The 15,460-nt window shown below is 44.9% G+C and overlaps 1 protein-coding gene across 3 annotated transcripts in view; it reads right to left on the bottom strand.

Moving 5' to 3' along the window:
- Positions 1-672: 672 nt before the first annotated feature.
- Positions 673-15,460, bottom strand: part of GREB1L (GREB1 like retinoic acid receptor coactivator) — a 110,360-nt gene continuing 95,572 nt past the window's right edge. For all 3 annotated transcript variants that reach the window (XM_068993569.1, XM_068993568.1, XM_068993567.1), the window contains 8 exons: positions 13,022-13,183; positions 12,685-12,889; positions 8,637-8,802; positions 7,223-7,450; positions 6,178-6,319; positions 5,032-5,232; positions 4,596-4,734; positions 673-3,437 (listed from right to left, as the gene is read on the bottom strand). In XM_068993569.1, coding sequence (XP_068849670.1) covers positions 3,274-3,437; positions 4,596-4,734; positions 5,032-5,232; positions 6,178-6,319; positions 7,223-7,450; positions 8,637-8,802; positions 12,685-12,889; positions 13,022-13,183 — 1,407 coding nt within the window. In that variant the 3' untranslated portion in view covers positions 673-3,273. The remainder of the gene's footprint in view (positions 3,438-4,595; positions 4,735-5,031; positions 5,233-6,177; positions 6,320-7,222; positions 7,451-8,636; positions 8,803-12,684; positions 12,890-13,021; positions 13,184-15,460) is intronic.

A 15,460-nucleotide genomic window follows, 5' to 3' on the forward strand; every position in this document is an offset into this window, starting at 1 on the left:
TAGTGGGACACTGGGCAGTTTCCTCCTTGCTCCTGAATCTGTCAGCATACTTAAAATAGTTACAGGCCCTCCTGAGGCAACAGCCAGGGACCTCTGACCCTAAAGAATGTTTTTACAGTTCTATATCAAAGGTTATTTTAGCACTGTCAATATAATAGAACTGAAAGGCATTCCCCCTCCCACCCCCCCAGAATAATAAGTTAATTCTCCAAAGCTGGTGAAATTAGAGTTTAGAAATAAAATGGAGAGTAACCTCAGGTTATACTACACAGTTCTACCGTCCCAAAGTCTGCCTCTTGGGACATGGAAATGAATATAGTTGCCATCTATAAAAGATCGGGGATGTACCATGGATATTTCTAACATCTCTTTAATCATTTCTAGACCTGTTATTCATGATTATGTGGCACTCTGCAAGTGGGCATGGTGTGTAGATACTTTATATGTGTGTATCTTCTTTGGATAAGCTATAGATTTTCAGTCCACAAATACTTACTCAGCACTTTCTTGCACTGTTAAGCCAGAATAGTAGAATCTTAGAGTTATCCAACTTATGACAGGTGGACCTGTGGCCTTTCTCGGACACTGGCAGAACCAGCTCATTCCATTTTTGAACATATCAGAAAATGTAAAGAAAACACACTTTCTTTTTAGAGGGTGAGGGAGAATTTAATACATTCACCAAATTAAATGAAAGGACAAGAATGTACTGTCAACACAACTTAAGACAATTTAGAATCATAAGCAAAATGTGAGGTAGACTGACTAGTGAAATTCACCAAATTTTGGTTAAGAAACTTTACAGTAATAAAGTAACACGGGTGCCTCTTTTTCTAACAATCACAAGAAGCAATTGCATAAATTACAGCCCCAAAAATTGAATACAGCAATTCTCATTGTAAGTTTACATTCAGTATTAACCTGTGTGAACCCTCACATATGGCAGGGTTTAACAGGTCTATAGGTCAGTTATTCTGCAGGCCAAGTGAACACATCCACACCATGATATTCTAAGGGCTGGCAAGGCTCGAAGTGGAACACACCAGGGGTTGTATTAACCAAATCATGGTGGTCTGTGCTTGTGCAATTTTATCCTTAAAGGAGAATGACCTAACATTCTCTAAAGAATTATACTGATACGGTGATTTTAAAAGATCCAAGCCTTAGTAAGACAGACACTGGAAAGAATAGGCAGGTCAGTTTAAATTCTCCATCATCAGGGTGATGGTCTTTTGGCTTTATTCTGGCATTTCTCTTCCAAAGAGTTAAACAGAATTTAAGGGATGATAATCATCTGATTTTTTCAGAGGGTAGCCCTAATAAATATGGAGTCTCCACAGCTCAAATAAGTACTTAAAATTTTTTTCCTTAAACTGAAGCTATAAAGCCAGAAGAAACCCTGAGAGGCCATCTGCCCTAGGAACAGCTGTTTTAGGATTATTTCAAGTATTGTATTTGCCCTATATAGTAAATATTGGAATATTGCACAAACAGTGGGTTTCTTGATATCATCTGCAGTAGGCCCTTTGAACAAAACAAGTGAAATACATTCATATCTAAATCAGCCTGCTTCAGAACGTACCTCTTTGCCAAAAGTTCTGCTGTACTAAAAACAAGTATTTTTAAAGCATATATAAGGCAGGATCAATTAAAAATGGAATTTTTAAAAGGAATTGTTCATTTTAAGATACATATACAACAAAAATAGCTATTAAAACCAAGAGATATGAAATCATTTTCAGATTAGTACATTCTATCTTCTCACTCTCTGTAAACTCCGTATCACAAACTAGTAAAGCTGGTCAGGTAACACTATTTGTTCTGAGTGAATGCAGGCTTAGCAGGCCCCTCAGTAGTTTCAGGCCTTAAACAAGACATCTATTCAAGTAAAAATGGCTGTGTAAAGTGGAGATAAAGTGAAAGTGATATATGGGCTAATAAGAAAAATGTCAAGCCATCAATGAAAATTGAAGTAATCTGGAAGAATCAACTTCCAATAAACTTAGTATGTTCTAGAACATTGTCTAGAAATCTGTTTTTGATTAAAATATGTGGTAAAAGTCTGTATAAACTTACACTTCCTACTGTTGATGCTGAACAAAGATCCCCTGCTGATTTTTGAGTCAAAAAGACTTAAATGGAATTCTTCTTTACTGCACACACACACTCACTCACTCACTCACTCACTGGTAGAATTAAGTAAAACAGCATCTCTCTATGGCTCTGTTTCCCATTTCAGCAGTTTCTGTGGTATTGTCAGTATAAGGCAGCTAATTCAGTGTATCTTTGAAAGGAAACTCCGCTTTAGTCTTTGAAACAAACTAGTTCCACTCCACATAGAAGCTTAGCCTGCCTGACATTTAGCTTTGCTGGTGCCAAATGCTTAATTCCAACCCAGTGGAGTGGGTGCGGGTTGACTGCTGAAACCTTCTTAATTGGCTCAACCTTTGAATCAGGTTTTCCTTGTACAAGATTAATCACTGTTCATATTCTCACAGGCATGATGTGCTTAAGAGACTGGAAACATTTTTAAAGAATGGATAAAGCAAAAGAACGTAAGCCAGGAGAAGCTGCATAAATACACACAGCGCCTGCTCTCCATTTACTGACGTGTTTGTTCAGTTTAAATAGTAAACTTTCAACTCCTGTGGAAATTTTGCCAAAAGTTTCAATACATACAAGATTATAAATCATAAACTAACACTGCACAGAGAAAGACAAGGCTACTTTTTTTTTTTTAAATACAAATATCTTCTTCTACATTCTATCATTTCAGACCCCTGAGTAATACTGTACCAAAGTACAGATCTGAAGAGAAACTGAGGGCTCAGGCCTCAAATGTTAATCTTCAATTAATTCCACACCAATGGCGTGAGTCTCACATAACACATTCAGGCTCGCTAACGCCAAGAGTCAGTTTTCCCCCTGACAGAGCATAGTAGGAAAAAACAACGCAGCATCCATGCGGTTTCTCCACAGTATTTCCTCCTCAGGCTCCCGTGGGCAGACCACATCTTGAGTTAACTGCATAACTACCTAGGGTGGAGTTAACCTGAATTTAAGGTCCTGAAACTGGAAATGAAGGAAAGTGATGCCCCCCAGAGATCTGGGTCAGATTTGGGGGTGGGGGGGTTTCTTTGGAGAACAGACAAATACATGTTGCACTTTGCTCCACAGTGATTGTACTTTAAAGGAAAAAATTAAATCCCCAATAATTATTTCTGCCCCACCCCATCTAGGCATTCCTCTGCTAGTTTTGGTCTCTTCAAAAGGTCATACGTGACGTCCGGTGAGAAAGTAGAGCGGCTTGTCGTCGCTGCTGTTGGCGGTCTGGAACTCGTCCCGGAGGCGGAACTGCCACTCATCCTCCAGCTCCAAGCGGACAATTGTTTGGCGCAAGGAGCTTCTGTCTTGGCAGATGACACACAGGGTAGCACCTTCAGGAGAGAGCAGGGATGTGTCTTAGGCTCAGGGGTTGAAAGGACTTAGAGAACCTTTCTTACCTCCCTCTGATTATATCCCCTAAGCGAACACTTTTGAGAACCAACGTATAAAAGTAACCTGTCAGGACTGTTCATTTGATTATTTACTTTGAATAAAGAAACTGATATAAATGCCAAAGTTTGAAAGAGTGTAAAGTGAAGGCCCTCCCAACCACACCCCACCCCTTCGTGTGTGTGTGTGTGTCTGTGTGTGTGTTGCTCAGTCCAGCAGGCTCCTCTGTCCATGGAATTCTCCAGGCAAGGATATTGGTGTGGACTGCCATTCACTTCTCCAGGGGATATTCCCGATCTAGGGATTGAGCCCAGGTCTCCTGCATTCCAGGTGGATTCTTTACCGCTGAGCCACTAGGGAAGACTTTCTGCTATGGTAACCAGCATTAAAACCCACGTTGTAAGGGTCTGTGAGTCCCGCTAGATCAAGGGTTCTCAACCTTGGCACTGGGGCCACAAGACTATTGTGGGGCTATTTTGTTCTTGTGGTATGTTTAGCAGTGTCCTTGGCTTCTTCCCACTCTGTGCTAGCAGCACCCTGCCCTGTGACAACATGAAATGTCTCCAGATATTGCCAAATGCCCCCAAGATGCTTCCTCCTGTCCCCCCACCCCGACACACACACCTCCAGATGTGTTTTATACACACACTGTTCTCATAAAAATGGCACGCTGTACACAACATACTGAACCTTTTTTCACCAACCTCAGGAGTCACCTTATCAAGGTTATTTGTGATGCTTAATCTGCAGTTTGTTCTTAAGCAAACCTCTGTATGCTGCATACCTGTTGAAGCAACTTTGGCTTCTATTCCAGAATCGTAACTCACTAATTTTTATTGAAATTAGATTTATATGAGAAGCCTTTGCATTGCATCATTCCTATGTAAAATTAATAGCAGCGACAACATCTTTAAACCTGGCTAGATTTATCCACATTTAGCCTAACTCCCTTATTTGAAAAAAGTCAGTGCCCCAGTTTCAAAGAAAGGTATATCAGCTTACTGGCAAAAAGTGTTAAAGTGCTCTTATGGTTTTCACCTCTGCATTTTGTCCAGTGGGAACTAACAGCACTCACAAGCAAGATGCTGAATTTGATTTACCTTTGAGAAACTTAAATTTCTTAAGAAGATCAGCACCTACAAAAGAGTCACAGAGGTACAAGAGGAGTCCACCGAAGCACACCCCTTCACAGTTGACGTTGCTGGAGTGGGGTCTGGAGCTGATGTAGCATACGGCCACCTGCAACCATCAAGCACAGAGCACACTAGCATTTCAGAAGCCAGTAAAACCTCTGCATTGTCAGTTGAATGATCCGTGCCTACCTTTCTAGCTGTCCCTCTCAGGGTCAGGTAATGGAGACATGTTTTATTAGAACTTAAGGGGGCTGCTTATCTGAGCTTTGTACTCCCTCTGTGTGTCATGTTTTAACCTACCTAGAGCTTCTCTTATTTCTCGTAATAAAGGGTAGTTATGAGAGAAACTGCCAGATGCAGAACAAGCCCCTCTACCTGAGCGCCCCGGCCCCTCCCCCTTTACCTCTGGTCCAATGTTAAGGTAGCAGTCGATGGCCAACACGGGGCTCCGAAAGTTTCGGATAGCTTTGGGGAAGAGTTTGTAGGAGGCGTGCTGCAGGAACTTCTCCAGGAGGAACTGTGCAGGGGCTGCCAGAAGGGTGTGCTCACTGTCGGGAGCACAGACGTACTGTAGGGGCAGGATAGGCGCCATGCTCTCCGACACCTGGAATCAGAGCCAAGGGAGTGATGGGAAATGTTTGCGTGGGCATTGTGTGACCCCCGCCAGGAGAGCACGCCTGCATCCTGACAGCCCGCAGGAAAGGCAGCAGCACTGTCTTGTCATCCTGGGGTTCTGAAATTCTTCCCGTTGGATTTAACGTAATTTATACGCAGCAAGGGCCCGAGCAAATGTTAAAGGAGGCTTCTTTGAAAGTTTGCGCATTTAGCATGTACATTGTAAGGACCAACAGAAACCTTTTTACAGCACTGCTGGACGTGGATGGGTTAAATCCCATCCTGTCAGCACCAGGGAAAAAAGCAAGGAGGTCTTTAAGCTCCACCGGATAGTCCACATGCTATAAATGACTGCATGGCCAGTCAAGTCCATCTTTTCCAACTCCGTGGACTGTAGCCTGCCAGGCTTCTCTGTCCATGGGATTTCCCAGGCAAGAATACTGGAGTGGGTTGCCATTTCCTTCTCCAAGGGATCTTCCCAACCCAGGGATCAAACCCGTGTCTCCTGCATTGCAGACAGATTCTTTACTGCTGTGCCTCCTGGGCAGCCCTATAAATGATAGCTACCAGCAAATCTTATAAACGGAAAAGGGTAGGCCCACAGAATTAACCCTTAACACGTTTTGATCTGCCTTACTTTATAACTGGCAAAGGACCATGCAAGCAAGCAATTTGATTTACCTTTCTCTCACCTGTTACATAAAGAATGTAAAAAATGTTAACTTTGCCAGTTTATAGAACACATTTGAAACTAAAGCTTTGATGGAGTTAAGCCTTAAATCTAAAGAAAGGTAATTTGTTGAAATTTGAAAACGTAGGTTTGGTTCTAGATGAGTCCTCAGGGAAACAAGGCTCATACTAAATGCTGGTACCAGGAAACAGATACTGAGGGATCATCTTATTTTCAGCAGGAGACTCAAGCTTGCCAACTTACCATGATCTTTGGTTTAATGATAAAGTCCCTCTGCCCGCCAACTTGCACATGTTTCTTCATGAGACTGAAGTTGTTAAAGCGGCAGATGAGCAGTCCACTGCTGTTGGTTCTCAGGTTAAAGTCAACGTCTTCACAGAAATACCTAAATTAGAACCACAATGGCAGGGTCCGTGGACTGTCACCTCTCAGCTGTGCTACTTACAGAGACGACACCTGTGGCAGATGTTAGGTGACCGCCTCAGAGAGAGCCAGCCTTTCCCCCACGTGGGGCTGGCTCCGTGAGCACCGGCTTGTGTTGTAATGCCCTGATGGGGGCACTACAGTCATTAAAGAAGGAGCAGTGAGGGGACTGGTCCCAGACCTGGCACAGCCCCTTACTTAGGCAACCCTGAACTGAAACAGGACCACGTACTCTGTATACTCTTCGTGGGACAGGAGTGCAGAGCTGCTCCCAGTGTTAACATCCTGGCTGCAAACAGGATGAAGCGTCTGCCAAATTTAAAACAGAAGTGAAATCGCTACAGAATATTTTAAGAGCTGCAGCTTGGGGGTTGACTTAAGAGGGACTCGGCGGCCTCTGACATTCTTCCTTGGCCATTTTGGATTTTCTGGGACAAGTGCATAGTTCATTCGGGAGGCAAGGCCAGGGCTAGCTGGCTTTTCCCCACAGGATCCAGATCTCAGGGTCTTGCTAACATCTCAGGAAGTGACTACCTTCCGAGTTCCGAGTGAAAGGCTAATCGTGAACAGGTTTATGGGTCCACACACTGATTTCCACTGATGAAACAATTTGGTCCCTGTTTCAGTTCTTGTGGAATAATAAGATGGCTGAAATATGTTTCCTAACCATTTCACATTGCAGCACTCATGACAGTCTGGGTCAGTTTGAACAGTGATGAAGGGGCACTTGGAGGCTTGTGATGCCCCATTCTCTGTCCGTATAAACAGTCTTAGTTTCTCAGAGACGAATAAACACATTACAGAGGCTGGAGCTGGGCAGAAACAGTAACCGGCAGGATGATGTGCATCCAGGAGCCCAGCTTACCTGTTGAAGTCGTACTGCACGTTCTGAGTCAGGTCTATGTTGAGGAGGATGAAGTCGTGCACGTGGCACCTAGAGAACGGGACCTTGAGGCTCCGAGAAGTCAGCCTGCTGCTCCACTTCTGGATGCCCAGGATCGCGTAGTGCACGATTTTCGGTGTCGCCTCCATGTGCTGCAAGACACTCTTCAAGGACACATTCTTACTGGAAACTCCTGTTTCCATGGGCTGGCTATGAAATGCAGAGTTCGTTTACATAAGAGATAACTCAGTATCACTGAAGACATGGTCACTTGGGAAGAGCTGACACTACTGTATGGTATTACTATCTGTAAAGGACACAACTAGCTGGATGACTTTCTCTTAGTCTGGAGTGGACAAGGATGTCAAGCCTGGTTTCCATGCTGCCTGTCACTGCTGATCTAGAGAAGCTGCCTTCCAGGGGTGAGTGTCCTTGTGTGTGTCCGACTCTTTGCTACCCCATGGACTGGAGCCTGCCAGGCTCCTCTGTCCTGTAATTTTCCAGGCGAGAATACTGGAGTGGGTTGCCATTTCCTCCTCCAGGGGATCTTCACGACCCAGGGATCAAACCTGCACCTCCTGCACTGGCAGGCAGGCTCTTTACCACGAAGCCACTAGGGCAGTCCCCTGGGGTGAGGCTGACCCCTCAAAGGCAGAGAAAGAAATCTGGCCCATTTTCAAGGTGAGTAATGAACAGGGAGTTACCAAAGAGAGGCAGCCAGAGGTTAGGAGCACACAGGTACTCTTCCCAGTCAGTCCTGGTAATTACGGTATAATAAAGGAATATTTCTTAATGTCCCTGGCTTCAAATCCACCAGGGAAATGAGGGCACAGGGTCACACGTCTGAGCTGGAAGGGCCTTGAGACCATGTGGCACAGTGTTTCACTGGGGCTGAGGACATCTGGGCTCATTTACTGCATAGGACATCTCCAGGTTTAGCATTTCATGGTCCTCATGGATCCCCTCACCGCTGCGCCAGGAGGAGAACCATGTGTTTTGGCCCAGCCGTAATTTTATAGGGGATGGAATTGAGACAGAGATGGAATAACTTTCCTTTTCATCCAGACAGTTAGGAAGAAGAGCTAGGGCTAAAAATCATTCCAATTCAGAAGCCAGTGGTCTTTCTACATAAACCACAGTGTCTTTCAACAGACTCTTACAGCAGACCAAAGCTGCGGTAACACAAACAGTCCAGGAGTTTAATGGCATACCAAATGTCTAGATTAAAAAATCCCTAAGTCGCCACAGAAAGTGCTGGTGAGAGTAAGTGGTCTCAGATGGTGGCTCTGCTCTGGGAAGCTGTGCCCCTCGTTTACTTTCCTGTGCCATGATGGCCGAGGAGAGGACCTGCTCGGTGGCATGTCACATTCCTAGAACTGCACAGAACTGCCCCTACCTGGTCTGCTCCTGAACACTGTGAATGTTCCACAGGACACACGAGTCATCCATCACGACGATGAAAGGCCAGACACACTGGCGTTTAACTCCCAGCTCTTCCAGGCGGTTTCTCTCCAGCTCCAGGTTGTGATACGACAGCTCCTTAATGAGGAACCTGGCAGCACCTGGAAGGCAACACAAGGCTGGGATGTTCCCCTCAGGCTTAGCAGAGGCCCCACAGACATGTCACATTCTCTCCATACGCATGCGTGTTCGCCTGGTGACTGTACACATCAGGGTTGACCGGACATCCAGGAAATCGTTTAAAATACAGATTACGGGAGCCCACCACCAAAGGCTCACACTAGTGGTGTCTGATGAGGGGCCAGAGACCTTTTCACTGATGATTGGTGAACTGCACTTTGAGGAGTGCTGCTAGAATCCCCGTGCCTAGGCTTCCCCACCTGTAAGAAGGCGATGATAATGTCTACTTCATAGACTGCTGTATGGTGCTCAGGACAGTGCTGCACATGGTGAGTGAGGACTCAGTGTTAGCAATTAAGATGATGACCATCAGGAATTAGCCAGGTTTTATGAGTGGGCCACCCTAAAATGAGGCTTCCCTAATGGCTCAGATGGTAAAATATTTCCCTGCAATGCAGGAGACGCGGATTCAATTCCAGGGTCGGGAAGATCCCCTGGAGAAGAGAATGGCAACCCACTCCAGTATTTTTTTTCTTCCACTCCAGTATTCTTGGAGAATCCCATGGATAGAGTAGCCTGTTGGGCTACAGTCCCACAGAGTCAGACACGACTGAGCGACTAACACAGACCCTAAAATGAAACAAAACACAGAAATAAAGAAGCTCAAAAAACCCCAGTTAAGTCCATGGAGGAACCAGGAAAATAGTTTGTTAAGAGAATTGCGTGTAATACTTTGCATTATAAGGGCCAGAGAAATTACACACACACACACGCATGCACACGCACACACACACGCGTCACCCGAGTTGGCAAGAAGTAAAATTATCTGTAGACATGACTTATGTGAGGAAAACCTTAACTATTATACACATGCACATGTTAGAATAAATTCAGCAGAGTTGCAGACAAAAAACACAAATTAGCTGTGTTTCTATATGATAACAATCTAAAAGGGAAATTAAGAAGTGCTTCATTTTCATCAAAAAGAATACTTGGAATAGGTGTTTAACCAAGGAGGCTAAAGACCACTATACTAAAAACTACAAAATACCGCTGAAAGTGTTTCCAAATAAGTGGAAAGACACGTTCAGGGACTGGAAGGTGCAATACTATTGACAAATCCCACAAGCAATCCACAAATGTAATACAATCCCTATCAAAATATCAGTTTTTCTTTTGTTAGAAAAGTTCATTTTTAAATTCACGTGAAACTTCAAAGGACTCTGAATCACCAAAACAATCTTCGAAAAAGAACAGCAAAGCTGGAGGTCTCACACTTGACTGATTACAAAACTAGAGTAATCAAACCAGTGTAGCAGTGGCATAGAGACAGACACAGACCAATGGAATCAGAAAACAGAGCCCAGAAACACCCTTGCATATATGATCAAGTGATTTTTGATAGAGCTGCTAAAACCATTCAAATGCAAAACGATGACGCTGGACCCTCACCTTAATGCTGTATAAAGAAGTCAAAATAACCGAAGAGCTTTTATAAAACTCTTAGAAGAAAACATGGGGGAAAGCTTAATGATACTGGTTTTGGCAATAGTTTGTTGATTTGTTGGCTATGACACTGAAAGCATAGGCAACAAGAGGAAAAATGAATTGGACCACATAAAAATTTTAAACTGTGCAAAGAACACATTCTTCTATGGAATAGGGGAAAATATTTATAAACCTTATCTGATAAGGGGTGAAAATCTAGAATATACAAAGAACTACAAGTCAACAACACAATCTAAAAAATAGATTCTCCAAAGAAGATACACAAATGGCCAGCAAGCAAATGAAAATATGGTCAGCATCACTAACCATTAGGACAATGGGAATCACAAGATACCGTCACATACCCATTAGGTTGGCTACTAACAACAACAGCAAAAATTCCCCAAAAACACAAGTGTTAGTGAAGATGTGTTAAAACTGGAACCATTTTACATTGTTGGTAAGAATGTACAAGCCATTATGAAAAAACAGTATATGTCAATTCCTAAAAAAAAGTTAAAAGTGGAATTACTGTGTGATTAAGCAGTTCTACTTTGGGGTATATACCCATAAGAACGGAAAGCAGGGTTTTGAGATTTGTGTTCATGTCCATAGCAGCAGCATTCACAATAGTCGTAAGGTGAGGAGCAGACCAAGGGTCCATTAGTGAGTGAATGGTAATAAAAATGGGGAGTTAACCTTTGATGTTACTGAGTCGGTTTTGCAAGATGGACAAGAGTTCTGGAGACTGGTTGCATAACAATGTGAATGTACTAATGAATGCTGAACCGTACACTTCACTTAACACTGGCTAAATTTTGTGCTGTTTTATCAATATAAAAAAAAAAAAAGCTGCTTCATTTGCATATATGTTGGTTTCTCTCCCCAGATGATTACAAAAATGGCAAAACTGGCACTAAACAAATTCACTCAAATCTGGGATGAGCAAGTATTTTCTCCTAAAGGTCAGTTAGGCACAGAAAAGTGTGAGGGTCATGTAAATATAGAGAAAGATTTTAGTTAAGTTTGGGGATATGTGTTTTTGGGGAAGGATAAAGGACTAAAAATATGTGAAATTCTTATCTCGTTTGATGTTAAGTGATGGGAAATAAAATTACATTAAAAATATAAACCTGTTTGGAAAATATTTTAATCAATATTAAGGCTAAAACTTAAGGAAATGAAAAGGAATGAAATGGAGAACAAGAAAGGAAGAGTCTTAAGAAGGAAAGGTGAGAGAGACCTGGAGAGAAGGGCCACGTGGATCCAGGGCACTACTCGGGTCTTTTCTGCCTTCACTCCAGAAATGGGCTCTAAAGCTCTTCTTGATCCTCAGCCCTCCTGAAGCTCTGCCTTGAAGTTCCCACTGAAGCCAACAGGAAGTGAGTGAGATGCAGGGAGTGGGCAGAGGGCAGGGCTCTAGGACACTGGGTCCAGTTGGAGGTCTCCTGCCTTCAGGGGTAAACGAAGGAGCTCTGGACCTCTCTCTCTAGTTCCTCCTCCCGCTCTGTCAGTACACTCGACAGCCAGGTGTCCCCTTGAGAAATCAGCCCACTGACCTTAAACCCAGACAGGAAAAGCAGGAAAGACTTCCAGGCACTTTTAAGATGACTGCCATTGGCAGTGATGGTGCTTCCAGTCTCCAGCTGTACAGCACCCCCGAGAACTTGCTGTGTGCCTTTAAGATCAGCGATGACCCCCAGTGATCCCTCCAGACCTGGGTCTGAATTGCTAACCACCCCTTCCTCCTCTGGCCGTCCTCCTGTCTGTGAGGTCCCTGCTGCCAGCTGGTAGCGAGTAACACCTGCAGCCTGTGCTGGCCAGAGTCCCAAGCCCTCCCAGGGTGCTCAGTGTATCAGTGACTTCTTTGGATGCTAGTCCTCAGAAGTTAAAACATTCTGCAAGACTGCAGATGAAGAGAAATGAAAACTCACGTAAAGAGGAGTCAAGGGCTTCCCTAGTGGCACAGGGGTGCAGAGTCTACCTGCCGACACAGACGCAGGTTTGATTCCTGACTGGGGAAGATCCCACATGCGGAGGAGGAACTAAGCCCATGTGCCGCAACTGCTGAGCCTGTGCTCTAGAGGCGGGGAGCCACAACAACTGAGCCCACATGCCGCAACCACTGACATCTACATGCCCTGGAGCCCATGCTCCGCAACGAGAGAGGAGCCACGGCTCACCACAGCTAGAGAAAAGTCTGCAGCAACAAAGAGCCAGCCCAGCCAAATATAATTTTTTTTTGAAGAGTCAAAAGTCCTTTGGTCCACAGAACAAGACACTTTCCAGGGTCATGGGGCCCTCTGGAAGCCTGAGGAATGGAGCTTGGTATTTCTCTTCCTAGCCCTTGCCCGGCGTCCCGCGTGCCCCCTTACCCACGCCTGCGTTATTGAACATGCCGGGAAGCACCAGCATGATGTGGTTGGGCCAGCATTTGCGGTATAGCGGCATCTCATACTCTTTGACCACCAGGAGGTGCAAGTGGCTGATGCCCTCCATGGCATGAAAGAGGTTTAGAAGTCCATGCTCGTGGCGACCGCTGGAGGGGGTGAAAATAGGGCTCTTGACTACGTTCAGATTCTGCTGAAAGAAAAAAAAAAAAGGGCCAGAGGCCAGAAAGAAAAATTAGAGCCCTTAGATACTAGATGCTTATAAAGCTGGCTCTAGCACCTGAGGCCGGCCGGCCGTGCACCCAGACGCTCTATCACCTACCTTGTCTGAGACCAGTGGCAGCCGCATGCTCTCCAGGTGCTTGCCCTGCTTGCTGAAGACAAAGTGACTCTCTTTGGATTTGGGAATGATGAAGTAGAGCTGCACCTCTTCTCCCAGCATGGAGGACGAGAACGTGAAGGCGTGGAAAGTGGAGTCGGACATCTGCGTTTGCCAAGAGCAAAGGGAGGGCGTGTAAGCTCACAGTTGGCAAGCTTCCAGGCTGCTCCTCTCAAGATGGTTACTGATAGAGGCCAGCTATCCTGGACTTCTACCTCCCGCCAGACCTGGCTGTGTGTGCAGTGTCAGAAAAGGCAAACACTTCATCTTTTAGTGGCTGACACGAGATCCAAGCTTCTCACCCCAAAAACCCTTTCTGAGGGTGGCGCAGTGACTGCTGCTGAAAACTAAGATTTCTCACCTCCTTAGAACCACTAGTGCTCAGCCCTGCAGAAGTCCAGTATACCTCTGGGAGGTCTTGCTATCCAAACACTCCCAAAGTTGCCCAGTTATGGGGGAAAACGCTCCTCTGCGCATGCGTGTGTGCTAAGTTGCTTCAGTCGTCTCCAGCTCTGCTACCCTTTGGACTGTAGCCCACCAGGCTCCTCAGCCCATGGGATTCTCCAGGCAAGAATACTGGAGTGAGTCGCCATGCCCTCCTCCAGGGGATCTTCCTGACCAAGGGATCCTCTTCTGAGTGGGTCAGGTCAAATGATATTTTTCCTAAATAAACTATTAAGATTGGCATCATTAAAACAGCCCTGTGGGCCCATCTTTCCCGGCTACACTGGAAGCTGAAGATGTCTGAATGATCACTTACCCTAGAACTCTGGCTTCCAGAAGACTTTTGACTCATCCAAGCCACATACAAATCTAACCTCTTTTTTAAGTTGCTGGAAAGTTCACACACTCTCTCATAACCCACCTCAGAGAATAATTATATACAGGTCTTTACAATGCAGACAATATTTGGCCTAATGAAAAGAGAGCATCACTAGTCAGCAGGCACGAGAAGAATCCAGGTAGCCTTCCCAAGAGGTTCAACCTAAATATTATACTTCATAGAAAAATAATATTGTAATACTTCCCTTAAGATCTCCTTCATTCTGCTTCACAAGTATCAGGCAGTACTGTAATCACACAGAAACTAAATAGAAGGTTTTTAATATATTGTCTAAAAAATGAATTTTCTAATGATTTATAGATCAGGGGTTTGTATCATCTATATTCCATAAAGCATTGCGAGCTGATTTCCAACAGTCCACTGAAAGTTTTCAGTGACACGGGAAACCATTTGAGGTATGAAAGGTAACTTCTATCAGAAGAGCAGAAAGGCCAGTACATCCTTCTGGGTTCCCTGGGGAAAATGGAGATCAGATCCTCAAGCATAGCAGCAAGTCTGGGGAGGAAGCGGGGTGCCCACCCAGCACATGCTATAGACAGGAAGAGTTGTTCTAGACGTTCAGGGCCAAGCGCTAAAGGTCAAGAAGATAGAGTGGGGAAGCAATGTGGAGCTCAGCCCCCACACAGGCGCTGGATACAACCATCACTGGCTGCTTTCCCATCCTCTATGCCTAAAGATGCTCTGGCCAAGGAGGAGTGCAGTGGTGCGGGATACTTGCTCAGCTTCCGTGTTCTACCTCTCAGTGCTCTCCAGATAAAAGAGCACACTCTGACTCCTCTGTGTGCCTAGTGGGCAAAACCACCCCACGCTGGAGTAAGAGGGAGACTGGGTCTGTGCAGATCACAGCTCACAGGGCACACCCTATGGACTTGCAGATAGTAACACCATCTTCATCAACAACCCGAAGGAGGGAAAGAGACCCTTTTGCCAAACATACTGTAATATCCAGCTTTTTCAGAATCACAGACATACCAGTTACTTTCTAAACACATGTAACCATTTGATGAAGTGACTTAAGACACCAATCAGTTTCTTTCTCTCCCCTGCCTATAATCCCAATAAACCCAAAGTCATTTTATCAACTGCTTCATGCATTCTGCTCACAAATGAGTGGCTCCATCTCATGAATAAGCTATCCTTGGTAGTTCCCTGATGACCCGCCTTAAGACTCCGCCTTGCCATGCAGGGGACGTGGGTTCGATTCCTGGTTGGGGAACTAAGATCCCACGTCCCTCGGGGCAGCTATAAAGCCCACGGGCTGCAACTACTGAAGCCTGTGCTCTCTGGAGCCCATGCACTGCAACTTCAGAGTCTGTTCGCAGCAATGAAAAGATCCTGCATGTGGCAACTAAGACAGGTCTTTACAATGCAGACAATATTTGGCCTAATGAAAAGAGAGCATCTTTAGCCGACACAACTAAATAAATATTTTTTAAAAACCAAAGAAGCCACCCTTTGTCTAGGGCTTGAAACTGGGCCGTTCCCTCTCTTGCACACAGAACCCAGGCTGGGTAACAGGCAGGAGCACAGGGGCTGCA

This window comes from Capricornis sumatraensis, chromosome 21, assembly GCF_032405125.1.
Source record: "Capricornis sumatraensis isolate serow.1 chromosome 21, serow.2, whole genome shotgun sequence".
In the NCBI taxonomy this organism is placed as follows: Eukaryota; Metazoa; Chordata; class Mammalia; order Artiodactyla; family Bovidae; genus Capricornis; species Capricornis sumatraensis.